The sequence below is a fragment of the Nannobrachium achirus genome (genome assembly GCF_963921795.1).
Source record: "Nannobrachium achirus genome assembly, chromosome: 8".
In the NCBI taxonomy this organism is placed as follows: domain Eukaryota; kingdom Metazoa; phylum Chordata; class Actinopteri; order Myctophiformes; family Myctophidae; genus Nannobrachium; species Nannobrachium achirus.
In genome coordinates, this window is record NC_137817.1 from 43,076,905 (window position 1) to 43,090,844 (window position 13,940).

The 13,940-nt window shown below is 42.1% G+C and overlaps 1 protein-coding gene across 2 annotated transcripts; it reads left to right on the forward strand.

Annotated features, from left to right (window-relative positions):
• Positions 1-3,339: 3,339 nt before the first annotated feature.
• Positions 3,340-9,874, forward strand: gemin7 (gem (nuclear organelle) associated protein 7). 2 transcript variants are annotated; one of them, XM_080731060.1, is made up of 2 exons: positions 3,340-3,388; positions 9,032-9,874. In XM_080731060.1, the coding sequence occupies exon 2, from the start codon at positions 9,039-9,041 to the stop codon at positions 9,423-9,425; it is 387 nt and encodes a 128-aa protein (XP_080587186.1). In that variant the 5' UTR covers positions 3,340-3,388; positions 9,032-9,038; the 3' UTR covers positions 9,426-9,874. The 2 variants fall into 2 exon arrangements, with proteins under 2 accessions (XP_080587186.1, XP_080587185.1); XM_080731059.1 differs by having other exon boundaries at positions 3,343-3,379; positions 9,028-9,874.
• Positions 9,875-13,940: the final 4,066 nt, after the last annotated feature.

Sequence of the window (13,940 nt, forward strand, 5' to 3'; positions counted from 1 at the left end):
AACAATAAACAGTGTTGGGTAGCGTTACTTTTTTTGGTAATACATACTGATTACACATTACCTTGATTTTAAAGTAATACATTTCGTTACATATTACCCCCCGAGTAGGAGTAATATATTAATATTACTTTACTTATTACTTTTTGGTTAAAAAAAATTAAATGCTCAAATTGAACAAATAATTGTCTAGATATTTTATTATTATATTTTATATATTTTATATATTTTATTTTATATTTTATTGTCTGTTTTTTCATATGAAACACAATAGACCTACCTTCTTAAATGTGGCCTATAATTGTGTGACACTGCTGTGTTCTGTGTTTCTGACGTTACTTTGTGGGAGTGATAGCTCTTGTTTTGGGCATGTTTTATCTGACAGCCCGTGCGTCGGAGAAAACATCCACCAACACAGCGCTACAGTTCATGGGTGGGAGATATAAACCAGGCATTTGATAGTTCTCAGTAATGCATACATTTTAGCCTGTGTTTTCCCTTCAGTTGTTGAAATGTTGTAGCTTACTAGGCTAATAATCATTCTAAATACCTGGGCACGCTGACTCGCTGTGCGCAATGGTTTCCAGGCACTCCAATCCACCCGACAGTGCCTGGCAGGCATGTACACACATAGACATCAAAGGGGGCTTGAGCCCTGCCTCAGCCCCTGCCTCTCTAACATGTCAGCCCCCTGCCTCTCTAACATTCTCTGCACGTCCCTGCGTATCCCTGCCGTTCTGTGCGGGGCAGCAGCAGCGCGCAGCCACAGAACTTGATAGGAAGGCTGAAGGCACAGGAGGTATAGGCTACTGGGTCCCACGACAAAAATCCGTACCATATTGGCTTAAAACGGGACGACGGGAGTCACGGGGGTGACGGGACCCTGGTTGGTAACGCGGAAAGTAATGAAGTAATGAAGTTATCATTATAATAATATATCACCGATTTTTTTTCAGTAAAGCGTTATATTAGTCATTACCGCATTTCGGTAATATATTAGTAATATGCGTTATATTACTAACGCACGTTACCCAACACTGACAATAAAGCCCATGGATCAAGCCGCAAGCTGTGCATTTTGCATCATTCCTACACAATTGTTTCACAGCTGAGAAGCGCTCGAGTCGAGACTCGAGAAATTCAACCAATCAAAACAGCACATTGACGCACCACACTGGGTTCATTCGGAAATGCTACGTTGTCGTTCGAAAATCTAGTGCGCTGCGCCCGGTGTGCTGAGTGAGCGCGCACGGCGCACCGACCGGCTCTACTCAGAAGTTGGGGTTGAGAACCTGTTGCAACCTGACACTGGTTTGACAGTGTGGCGCGTCAACGCGGTGTTTTGCACTGAGCACACCGGGGGCGCAGCGCACTGGATTTTCGAGCGACAAGATGGCACACAGTGCGCTTCCTAACATTGACCTGTTATTGTTGATGCAACAATAAAGCACTAAAGGACCTATCATACCATTTGGTTCCTGTGGAAATAAGCCTTGGCTTTCTAGGATCTCCTTTTAGTTGACCTTGTAGGCCTACCAGTGATTTGTACTGTCATGAAACTGTAGACTACTTTTTTCTATTGCAAACTTCTAATGAATTCTTCAATCAATCAACCAATCAATCAATCAAGCCGCAAATAGTGTTTTTGTTATCATTCCTACTTATTTTCTTCTCTCTCTCTCTCTCTCTCTCTCTCTCTCTCTCTCTCTCTCTCTCTCTCTCTGTCTCTCTCTCTCTCTCTCTCTCTCTCTCTCTCTCTCTCTCTCTCTCTCTCTTACTCTCTCTCTCCTCTCAAACATCCAAAATACTACGTGAAGATTATTTGGCTCCATCACTGGCCACTCACATTTCCACTCGTTTTTTTGGCTCAAAATACAGTTTGATATGAGCCAAAAATAATCACACATAAAATGAATTATAGCTGCGCGTTTCTTGATTGGGGTATTTTTTACATGTTTTATCACGTGCTTTCCCCCTTTCTTCTTGCTCTTCCTCTAGTCTAGCATATTATCTCCTCCCTCCTCATGAAAACAATAATGAAATGATGTATTGAGTGAGAGTGACTGTCACGAAATTAAAGAAAGAAAGAAAGAAAGAAAGAAAGAAAGAAAGAAAGAAAGAAAGACTCCTGAAAATATGTGAACATTGTTGTAGAATGAATGAAGAATTCATTATTTCCGTCACGTGCTGAACGCTCAAACACGGCCCATCCCTTCAGACACATTTTATAGATTGTTCTTTTTTATTCACGAAAGCAATCTCTGACGGACCAACTCCTAATAAATGACCGAGAGATAATAGCCATGCCATGTGTAGGCTAACTGATATGATGATATAGGCTGAAGTGCATTTAATGCTTAATTTGAACTTGACTTAAATGGGAAATCGTTTGATCCTGTTAAAATATTATTTGTTATGCAGGATTTATTAATGTGTGAGATATCCAAGAAGCAGTCAGTCCTAGTCCTATATACATAATTGCCATTCAGATAGTAAGGAGAATTAAGTTTTCTACTCACCGGCCAAATAACAGAAGAAAACCAGTAGGCCTACATGGGTCCTGATTAGCCTTCTGAAGTCCATGGTGCGAGCACACACAAGAGTTGCCCTGTAGTTTCTAACTTAACAACTTCAAGACAAGTGTGTTCTTCTTTTATAGGCTAGGCCTACAAAAAAACACCCTCACAATGTAACTGCATCAGACAACACTCCAACTGAACCATGATCCATCCACCCACTCACCACTCACCAGCATTAGATGGAGGGAGGGGGAAAAAACTGGGAATGAGCTTAGCTTTCCCATATAGACAACAAGAGTAGAAAGTGGTTCAGTTGCAAGGAAACGTAAATGTGTATTTGTTTAACACAGACACAAAACAAAAAGAAATTCAAACTCAACTTTCTATAGTAGACTATATAGGCTATCAAAATACACCTGTTTCACTCTCTGCCAGTTTGCCTCCCACTGGGGAGAAGAAGATAGCTATTATTAACTATTTTCTTTAAATACAATGTTAGATGTTATATTTCAGTCAGTGTATTATAAGGCGAATTAGCCTGGGTTCAGATTTCACATTGAAGACCAATGATATACACACTAGGTGGCGCGTGTAGGTCTGCGCCACTTTTTACGTTGGTTTTGGAAATGCAGAAGAAGGCCCTAACGTATGCTCTATCCATCGCACGACGGTGTCGTGCGCAAAAACACAGCAGATCTATACAAGCTCACATAGGGTCGCATCTGCTACGCGTAGGTTTGTATGTCTGCGCTCGACACCTATGCGCAACGAAGTATGCTGGGACTGGAAGTTCATGTTGAGCCATGTTTTCGCAGCATCTCGTCAAGCAGAGCAGAGACAGAACCAAAACACTGTGGAGTCAGGTTGGTTATGTTTGGACAAAACAATACGTCTAAAGTTTATGTTAGTCGTTGGTGTTGTCGTCCACGTTTTAAAATGCGGTTGTACGTGTTGTTGGTGTATTAATTATATCATTAGCTGACACGTTATGTTGTGTTGTTACTGTTAGCATGTGAGCTATATATTCACTAGGGTTGCCAACTCCCAGAGACTCAAATAAGGGACACCTTCTGAAAAAAATGGTGTTTTGAGGGGGGTCAAAACCCCTGAAATGCATAGAAAACTGCATTTTGGCACAGACACTCAGACAGACTACGGTATAACACACAATACATTACAAACACAACAGGTCTTACATCTGCATCAGGCTACATCTGCATCAGGTTACACTTACTCATACATACCATAATCATAAGGAAATTAAATGCTTCAACCATACACCAGATATATCTAGCCAATAATAAACCCATGGCTTGCCATGTAGACCTACATTTTACTAAGATACACTTCAATTGAGGCAGGCCCTATGCCTCTGTACATAGTCTACAACACTGGTTCCCAAACACTGTGTCCCATTTGTGAGTCACAGAATTATTTTTATGGGTCCTTTAATTTTTTGTTTCCTACATTTTGTTTTCATGATTTAGTAATTTTATGAATAACTAAAATAAAAATCTAAGAAATTCCATAAATTAGAAAACATATTTAAGAAGTAGTGAAAATAGGCGATCTCCAAGCTCACAACAGCTGTGCATAGTGATGTGTAGTGAGCTTGTAGATCTGCTATTTTCACTAGTTTGGGTATGTGTCATTTCTCTTTTGGGTCTTGGGCTAAAATGTTTTGGAACCACAATGTTTTGGTAATCAATATACTGCTACAGAGAAAGGGGGGAACAAGTAATCTGCTTGGAACTCTTCAACGTCAAGATTCTCAAGAACCCATAAATAGTATTATAGCATTTTGCCCCATACAGACTACAGACACACAGACACACAGCTCACCGAGCTTTGGCTAACAAACCTCATCTCACATGCAGGTAGGCTACTTATTTTCGGTAGAGAAATGTTAGTTGCAACTTGCAACTTTAGTTTTGTGTCACTCGCGCTGGCTGACATTCAACAACGCACAGCAGTTCATGTTACACAAGGACGCACGCAGCAGTGCAGCACGCACGTACGTGACGAGGCACCCCTAGCTCTGGTCCATCGCTTTCACCTCCCGCATTGCTCCCGGTGAAGCTCTGACAGACCCGTCGGGAAACGCATGGACTCGAGATTGTCGGCCCCGCCGAGCGCTCAATACTAGTGAAAATAAACAAAACCGTTTCACTACTCACCAAACCAAAGGTCGTTTTGCGCTGTTGAAAGTCTATTCTCCGCGGTGGTGAACCCCTCAGCACCCCACCTACTCTGTAAAATACATTATTTTTGTCAAGAAAAAAAACGCACCCACCTCGAGCCACCTAGCGGCCACCGCAGATACAATGGTTCACAACCCGGAAATAAGCGGCGGTCGAGTTGGATGCACTTTATTTCATGACAAAAATAATGTATTTTACAGAGTAGGTGGGGTGCTGAGGGGTTCACCACCGCGGAGAATAGACTTTCAACAGCGCAAAACGACCTTTGGTTTGGTGAGTAGTGAAACGGTTTTGTTTATTTTCACTAGTATTGAGCGCTCGGCGGGGCCGACAATCTCGAGTCCATGCGTTTCCCGACGGGTCTGTCAGAGCTTCACCGGGAGCAATGCGGGAGGTGAAAGCGATGGACCAGAGCTAAGGCACCCCCAGGGTCCTAGAGCCCTACACACAGCACACACACCAAGGCAGGCAGACGATGCCTGGCGCATGCACAGAAAAATATAGACCTATATTTTATGTGCAGAGTCCCTTTACCGGGACAAGCGACGTCCCTTACGGGACGCGCCTCTTTCAGTCAGAATACGGGGCGTCCCGGCTAATACGGGACGGTTGGCAACCCTAATATTCACACATTGATGTTGCTACTTGCAACCAGTGGTGGAAAAAGGTTTGATTGATTGATTTCAGAATGTATTTGCAGAAAAAAGTACAGTTTCATGACAGCACAAATCACTGGTACAAGCCAAGGTCAACTAAAAGGAGATCCTTGTAAGCTTTACGTCTTCTTTACACAGGAACCAATTCATGTATCAAATATAACATTGAAAGACAGACGGATAGAACATGGGGATTGCCCCATTAGGTGGTCGGATCAAAGGGAGTTCGAACCAAGGACATGTTGATTTGCAGTCCTTTGTGCAAATTAGCCTCCTTCAAAATTGGTCTGAAAAGTCACCTTCAGATGGCTGCTACTTGATACAGGTAATTAGACTAATAATAAGCCCCCTTCAGTTGTTTTTCGCCATTTTTTCCCTCCCTTTTAATGCTTTTGTAATTGATGTTATCCTATGTGTGACCTGGTGCAGCTTAGCATTAACCAAATTACCATTATCATCAGACAACGCCACCTTGAGGAATTCGAGGAAAATTGAAATACTCTGTACCATGTAAAATTAGGTTCCCCACAAACAAGCTCGACAACAAGGTTTTGAGACTTTAGAAGTTCCCCCAACACAAGTTTTTTTTTAAAGACAATAACAATCAATACTAAAAGATTAAGGCCCCAACAAACAAAGATCAAATCTCAATGCAACCAATAGGCTGGGACCATGGCATATAAGAAGGGAATACTGTAAAAAGTCCTGGAATAAATTCCTTACCAAAACATTTCTTCACCAATGTGTTTGTAAAGGTGTCTAGTAACACATTTCACAAAGACTGAAATTCAGTTTCCCTAGGAGAATCCGTTACAGCTGTTGAAAGTTGGAGTCCCATTAAATTAACTATACAGGATAAAACACACCAAAATAAATATGCTTTAAGTAGCATGTGAGGGGTCAAACTAGGTTTTTTTTAATGATTCTTCCTTGACTCCGTCTCGAGAGATTGCCCTCAGGGTAACAGGTCACGTTGCCAAAAATCCAACTCGCCAAATTCTCCATGCTCATTGGGCAGGCTTGTCAATGCTCCTGGATTTGCCAGGATGATTGGCAATTACATCTACTATGTTAAATATTTTCTGGGGGAGGACCCCCAGATAAGTCATTATTAAGGATGTCATTTAATCGGGGTCCACCCTATGTTCCCCACAGGTTAACCTGCATTAGTTTGACTGAGGTTAGGGTTGGGGTTAGGTTTAGGTTTAGGTGGTAAGAAAGTGGGGAACATAGGTACGGTCCCATTTAATCTGTACACCTACATTTGGCATTTTAAGGCTGAAATTGTACCCATGCTAGTAAAGCAAGCCTGATAAAGGTATCAAACATGCACAAAATTCAACAGAACACAGGAAAAGGCCGTGGGTACTTCTTGCTACGGATACATCTTGTACGTTCAGTCCGACCAGTTTGGTGCTGTACGTAAGGGTCCGTATACAGACCTAAATCATGCAGAGTATTACGTACTGGGAGTCAGACCGGATCAAACGGATGAAATCTCTCTCACCCTCCGTCGCTTGTGTATTTCCCCTGGTCCTTATGTACTACTATGCATGGTACTTAATGCTCTAATGTCCCGAATTTAAATCACTTCTAGTGAGTTAACTCATACCCCCTTGTAGTAAAACCCATGGGTGTGTTCGGAAATGCGCACCAGGTGTGTGGTCAGTGTAGTGAGTGCAATGGGCGGTGACGTTGTAGAGTGCATTCAGTGTGGCTTATTTACGAACGAGCAGTTAAGAGGCAGCTGTGTGCTTTTTCAGTCGGAAAACTTTTTTTTATCAGCAGCAGTTGCTAACGTAACATTGCTATTGATAGGTAATTGAATTCATAACATTTGCCTACCTGCTGTTAGTTTACACGTTGATGCGTGTGTAACAAGCATCAACGGCTATGAGCGTCCATAATATAAAGGGTCGGCAACCTTTTTGACATGAATTTCCATGTTTTAATTTTCTTGATAGTCAGTGTTCCATGTCAACATTAAGTTTAATTATGACACCATATCTAACGAAATTACATATTTCCAACTGATTTTGATTGTCCATAGGCTATACATAACTATGATACTCAGTTTTTAAACTATGACACCTACAGTATCTCCCCGACTCCCTCTATGCTTTTTTTAAATAAATATAATACATTTTAAGAGAAAGAAGAAGAAACCTCTCTTTCACACTTAGGCCAGTGTGCCAATGATCAACTTCCCCTATGCCAATGTTGGCAGACTTGGCACCCGTGCCTAAGGTTGCCTACCCCTAACCTATAGCAGTGATGTTGCTAGATTTTCAATGTGAGCTAATAAAAGGTGTCGTTTTTGAGAGATTGCAATGTTAAACCTGTGTTAGTGCTATAATCATGGTTACATTCACATATTAATACTGTAAAAAATCCTGAATCTGAATTGGGGGCGAAATCTTTCCATAATTCTCTCTTAGTACAAAAACAAATTCATCAATAAATAAATAATTATATCATGCGTCCGTCCACTGGACAGAATCTGTAGTAACCTGCAGTTTTAATATTGATTTTATACGGCGTGGGTGGTACAGTCGGTAGCGCTGTCGCCTCACAGCTAGAAGGTCCTGGGTTCGATTCCAGCTGGGGACGCTGTGGGCGCTGGGGCGTGTTCTCTCCTCTGCGTCATCAGCGCCCACACCTTAGGTGGGGTTGGTGAAAGTGCCTTTCTGTGTGGAGTTCCACGCGCTACGTCCAACCGGAGAAACTCCCCTCTGTCAGGTGAAAAGAAGCAGCTTGAACTCCTCATCCATAGAAGGAAGCATGAGATCAGTCCGTTGCTCTCCCTCCCAGGATTACATTAGACAATTGACACTGGGTGAAAAAAAAAATTGTGAGATTGAAATAGAAAATATTGATTTTAAAGATCAGTAGAATTTGGTTAGGTATGATGTCTATGCATTTCGGTGCCCACAGTACACATCACTACTGTTTGAAAGGTCAGTGATTTATGCTTGCCTGTGACTTAATAGTTCCTCTTAGTCTCAAACATTTTCATGCCAAGAGCAAGGACCCCAAATTAGTACAATATACTTTACAGATAAACAATCCTAAAGTCGCTTTTAATAAACGGATTTGGCAACACAACAGCAGCCAACGATACATTTCTTGATTATCTTCTCCTCCAAATCACTGTGCCTAAATTAAATAGTCCTATTATTGATTCTGCTTTTAAAGAAACATGCTATTAACCAAGTATGCAGAAATGTTATTGAATATAATTGAAAGCGTGACATGGGTTGTTTTCTGTCTTGAAAATAATGAAGAGCAGACAATATTGCTATAGTATAGGCCTACTGTCTGAATGGGAATTATTTTTTGCTTTTTGTTTTTCATTTGGTGGAATATCCCTAAAACTAACATTTTCATGTGATTAATCAGATTCAATATTTTAATCGATTGACAGCCTTAATAATTAATAATAATAATGCCCCACTTGATCGAGTCGGTGATTGATTCAATCAATCACCGATTCGATCAAGTGGGGCAATCAATTTGATTGGTATCGGGTCGTCGGGACTTAGGTGATCGGTGATCAGCTCTAAAAAACCTGATTGCACCATCCCTAGATGAAATACCGTCACTGATTGTCATATCTTTCACGTAAATGTGTGCACTTTTCCAATCTGATTGCAGAGAGAATCAGCATGAAGACCCCCGTGTCCGTGCTTCGCCTACCCAGAGGACCTGACCCTAACAGCCGAGGATTTGAGCCCAACTCGCCACGCTTCATCGCCCTCTGTCCCACTTCCATCTCGACCTCCGCCGGATCAGAGACGGACTCTGTTCACCTGCAGAAGGAGCAGCGTGCGCGATCCGCCATGAGGGAAGACTTTCTGAGATGTCTCATTGCCATGACCAGCAAGAAGGTCCAGTTCCACATGCACGAGAAGGTGAAGGTGGAGGCGACCTTCGGAGCGTCGGACATTGATGTGCTCAACTTTCAGGTGTCAGGTCTGCACACGCCCATAGGGGTGCAAAAAGAGGCACTGATCAGGTGTCAGGACGTGATTTCATGTTCTTTTCATTTGTGATGTTTTCCGTTCAAACGGGACTTCTTCAATGAGATAGAAAGTTGAACATTGCGGTAATTTCTTCAAAAGAAGCATATTGTGATTTCCGTGATATCGTGTACACTGTATTTAAGCATTGAAGGAGCTAGCTGATGCTTGAAATACATGCAGTTACATTTTCCAGCACTGGGGGGCGATGTAACACCAATAATACCAAAGTAAGGAGACCTTTTAGGCTTTACCTTCAACTGCTCCCCATCATAATGCCTGCTCTTGGAAGTACTGTTCAATTACGTGATGAAACATGATCTTGCTATGATCTCATTAGGCAACTCAATTTAATTACTGTAACTTCACAAAATTCTCACTGCATAGCATACGATACATGTACATTTTCACAAGTTACTAGTTGCATTTGAACATTTCAGATTGTGCTTCCTCAAGTTTCTCTATCACCTGGGAAGCTTGTGATTTGGTTGTGGTTATGTACAGTATATGCTTTAAGTTAGACAATTATGTGCTTCACTTTGCGTGTAGTTTTTAATAATAAACTACGTTTTTTGTTTTTAAATATTAATTCCAGTCTGTATTAATTCTAGAAAGCATAAGTGGAAATATCCTCTTGCAAATTATGCTAAGATAGGCCTACAGATTATGCTAGTCCCTTTGTAACAGTCAAAGGCTTGAATTTAACTGTTTCAAGCAGGTAAACTAAATGTTGAGAAGGTATGAATTTTTCAACTTCAGGTCTTCTTTTATCCTGCCTTCCTTTGTCACAGACATTAGTTTACTACACACCAGACAGGTCTAGTAGGCAGATATATTAACTGCATGTCCTTACGTGTACTGATGTCTGATAAATATCAACTGTCGGTCTGTGCATCAGACTAATTGTGAGCATTTGTCACTCAGGACAAAGTAACCAACACGACTTAAGACATAATAGGACAAACGCTTGTTATTCAAATCCGGCCACATAAATTACATTATATAAGACCAAGAGCAATCAACATTTGGAACCAGTCTTATTACAGGGAGAGGCATCAATAATATTTAATCTTACTAAAAGGTGTATTTTGCGTGTTCCCAATAAGTCATTTTATTTGAGTGCCATTAGGCGGGTCGTACCGTGCTTGTGTGTCTTTATGTACCTGAATTATCTGACCGCTCACTGAAGACAGTCATCAATGAGCCAGTGACTCATCCTCTCTCTCTTGCTCCCTCCCTCCCGCGCAAGTCCCCCCGCTTTTTCATCTTCAACCCCACTCCAAAATATGACTTAAACCGGGTATGACGTCATTGGGTCCCTGTGATTCAATCAGGAAGCCCTCAAGGACACCCAATGTTAATTTCATATACCCCTGATGCTATTTCACTATCGGGGAGCCTTTGGCTCCCTTAGTTCACATTCTCACTTCTCTGATAACCATATGCATTCCATACCGGCAGGCTCATGAATATATTTTCTGACGCTGGCGTGGAGTTGTTTGCTGCATTAATGAGATGCACGTGCATCTTTTTGAACTATGAATGATCTCTTTGCATGAAGGGAGTTGGATCTATGCTGGGTAAATCGTAGCGGTGCATGGGGGCACACTGTCTCAATGTTATCTACTCTCACTGTTTCTCTTTCCTGGCGGTCTGCTTCTCCCTGATTCCAGTGGAAAAACATTCTTACATTAGTGTGTGTGTGTGTGTGTGTGTGTGTGTGTGTGTGTGTGTGTGTGTGTGTGTGTGTGTGTGTGTGTGTGTGTGTGTGTGTGTGTGTGTGTGTGTGTCACACGATGGTATAAGGAATCTGCCCTGTCTAACACCACTGGCCAACAGGAAGCACATTCCACTCCTTCCTGTTTGTGGCCTTCTCTCACTTCCTGTCAAGTGTCTGTGATAACTTATAAAAATACACGGCCACGGTCACTTCATCATACGCTCTGCCCCTGCCCAAAAATACAGTAGGAGAAAGAATGTTCATTAATCTATGTGGGGCCTAACAGGGCATTGCTTTTGGATACAGCCCTGTTACTATTTGCTTTCATGTTCTGGGTAATATTCAATCAGATTGATGCCATCTGTCTCACACACAGATAGACAATAGAAAAAGGGTTGAGGCCAACTGATTGACACATTCTCTAAAATGTCATATCATGCAAAGCATGATTAACTTCTGGAATTGTATCTTGTTAGTATCCCCAACAACTAACAAGATACAATTCCAGAAGTTAATCATGCTTTGCATGAAATGGAAAGAGGATCAGCATCTCTAAATCCGAGGCCATGGTTCTCAGCAGGGAACCGATGGATTGTGCAGTCCAAGTAGCGAATGAGACTTTACCCCCAGGTGAAGGAGTTTAAGTATCTCAGGGTCTTGTTCACAAGTGAGAGAAAGGAGAAGACGGATTTTGCAGTCGCTAAATCGCACTGTGGTGAAGAAAAAATAGTTGAGCCGTAAGGCAAAGCTCTCTGTCTTCCGAGCAATCTTCGTTCCCACTCTCACCTATGGTCATGAACTGTGGGTCATGACCGAAAGTATAAGGTCTCAGGTACAAGCGGCCAAAATGAGTTTTCTCAGAAGGGTGGCTGGTATCTCCCTTAGAGAGGGTGAGAAGTTCAATCACCCGAGAGAGAATTGGAGTAGAACCGCTGCTCCTTCACTGGGAAAGGAGTCAGCTTGGGTGGTTCGGGCATCTAGTACGGATGCCCCCCGAGCGCCTTCCTAGGAAGGTCCTCGATGCACGTCCCACTGGGAGGAGACCCCGTGGCAGACCTAAGACCAGATGGAAGGATTATATCTCCAAACTGGCCTGGGAACGCCTCGGTATACTCCCAGAGGGAGTGGAGAAAGTTGCTCAGGATAAGGAAATCTGGAAGTCTCAGTTGGAACTGTTACCCCTGCGACCCGATTCCGGATAAGCAGTTGAAGATGGATGGATGGAATTGTATCTTGTTTCAAAAGAGATGAGGGGCGTCATTTGGGGCATCAGGCGATGGCCACCCCTAGTGTTCACATTTAATGGTAGCTCGAAATTCAGTTATTTTATGCATGTTGTCCCCAACTCTGTATTGTTCTTGCAGATTAATCCGATTTCATCACAATCGATTCCAGGCGTCCATCTACATGTGACATGTTTTATAATTTATATATGCTTTTAATTGTATGCAACCATTCATTTATTAACCATTTTAAACATCTTTATTAAGCATCTTTATTCTGGGAATGTCGTTATGGGCGAGCATTTTCTCTTTTTTCCCCCAAACAAATGGCTAAAATAGTTGATCTGCAAGGCGTTGAGAGCTTGTAAATGGTAAATGGTGCATTTGTATGGCGCCTTTACCCAAGGCGCTTTACATGGATTATGCATTACAATCACCCATTCGCACACACATTCATACACCGATGGCGGAGGAAACTATGCAAGGCACCAACCTGCTCACCGGGAGCAACTAGGGGTTCTGAGTCTTGCTCAAGGACTCTTCGACACTAACTCTGGGGGAGCCCGGATTCGAACTGGGAAACCTACAGGACGGTTCCTCTACCCCTGAGCCAATGCCGCCCATTGTAGATCCACTATTCTTGCTATTTTAGTGCCAACTTATTTCTTGCCACCCCGTATTTCTTTCTGAAATTATGCCTTTGAAAGAGATGACGGACAGGTACTGTCCATCATCCAGACTGCGAACATGCAACACCGTCGTACAACAAAGTATGAAATAGAGCTTAATGGGTAAACTAATTAGCTGCAATATCTCATGCATAAGACGTTACAGTATGAATAACATTACAACTATGGTTGTATATATAGGACAAAACATTGGCAGACATTTTGTGGTGCCACATATAGAAAACCCATACATTTTTCCCATAGAGATTTTCAGAAAATATTTATATAAGTAATTGGAATCATACGTTGCAAGCCATCCAAACTCCTGGTGAATGGTGACCATAAAACATTTGATTCTGTGTCAAACATATCATCTAATTATATCATATAGTATATTTAATAAATAGCCTTTTCTGCGGTTATCAAAAAAAATCACTGCTATGCCCTATAGTGATATTTACAGATATGTGCCCATTGTTAAATGGTGCTGTTGATGGGACATGCAGGCAGACACAAGAGGAATGGCTGAGTCACAGGCAGTCCTCTGGTTTGTTTAACTTGCAGCTATGAGAATGTTGGAGTAGCTCCAGTGATTGTGCGGCTCAGGCGCTGCGTGGCAGCCTCACTTCCCTAGCTCAAGTGGTCAGTGAGATAAAGACCCAGGCAGGGGAGGATGCCAGCCAGATACGCCACCGAGTGGCAGCCTGGGCCCCAAGCCTACACAACTCTTAAAGACCTAGTGAAATGAAAAATATGTTTTTCACACTTTTAGAGCATATCTGTAGTGACAATATGGCCATACCTAACAGTAGATGGCAAAAAAGTGAAACAATCCAGCCTTAAGTATACAGCCCCTAAACCAAAACGTCATGCGTGATGACGTACGTTAACTCTATTTCATTCATGAAGTCAGAATGATTGAGAGGTGCCTGTGTCA

Excerpts from the sequence above, each read along its gene's own strand:
- gemin7 (XM_080731060.1), top strand. The coding sequence starts at position 9,039 with ATGAAGACCCCCGTGTCCGTGCTTCGCCTACCCAGAGGACCTGACCCT.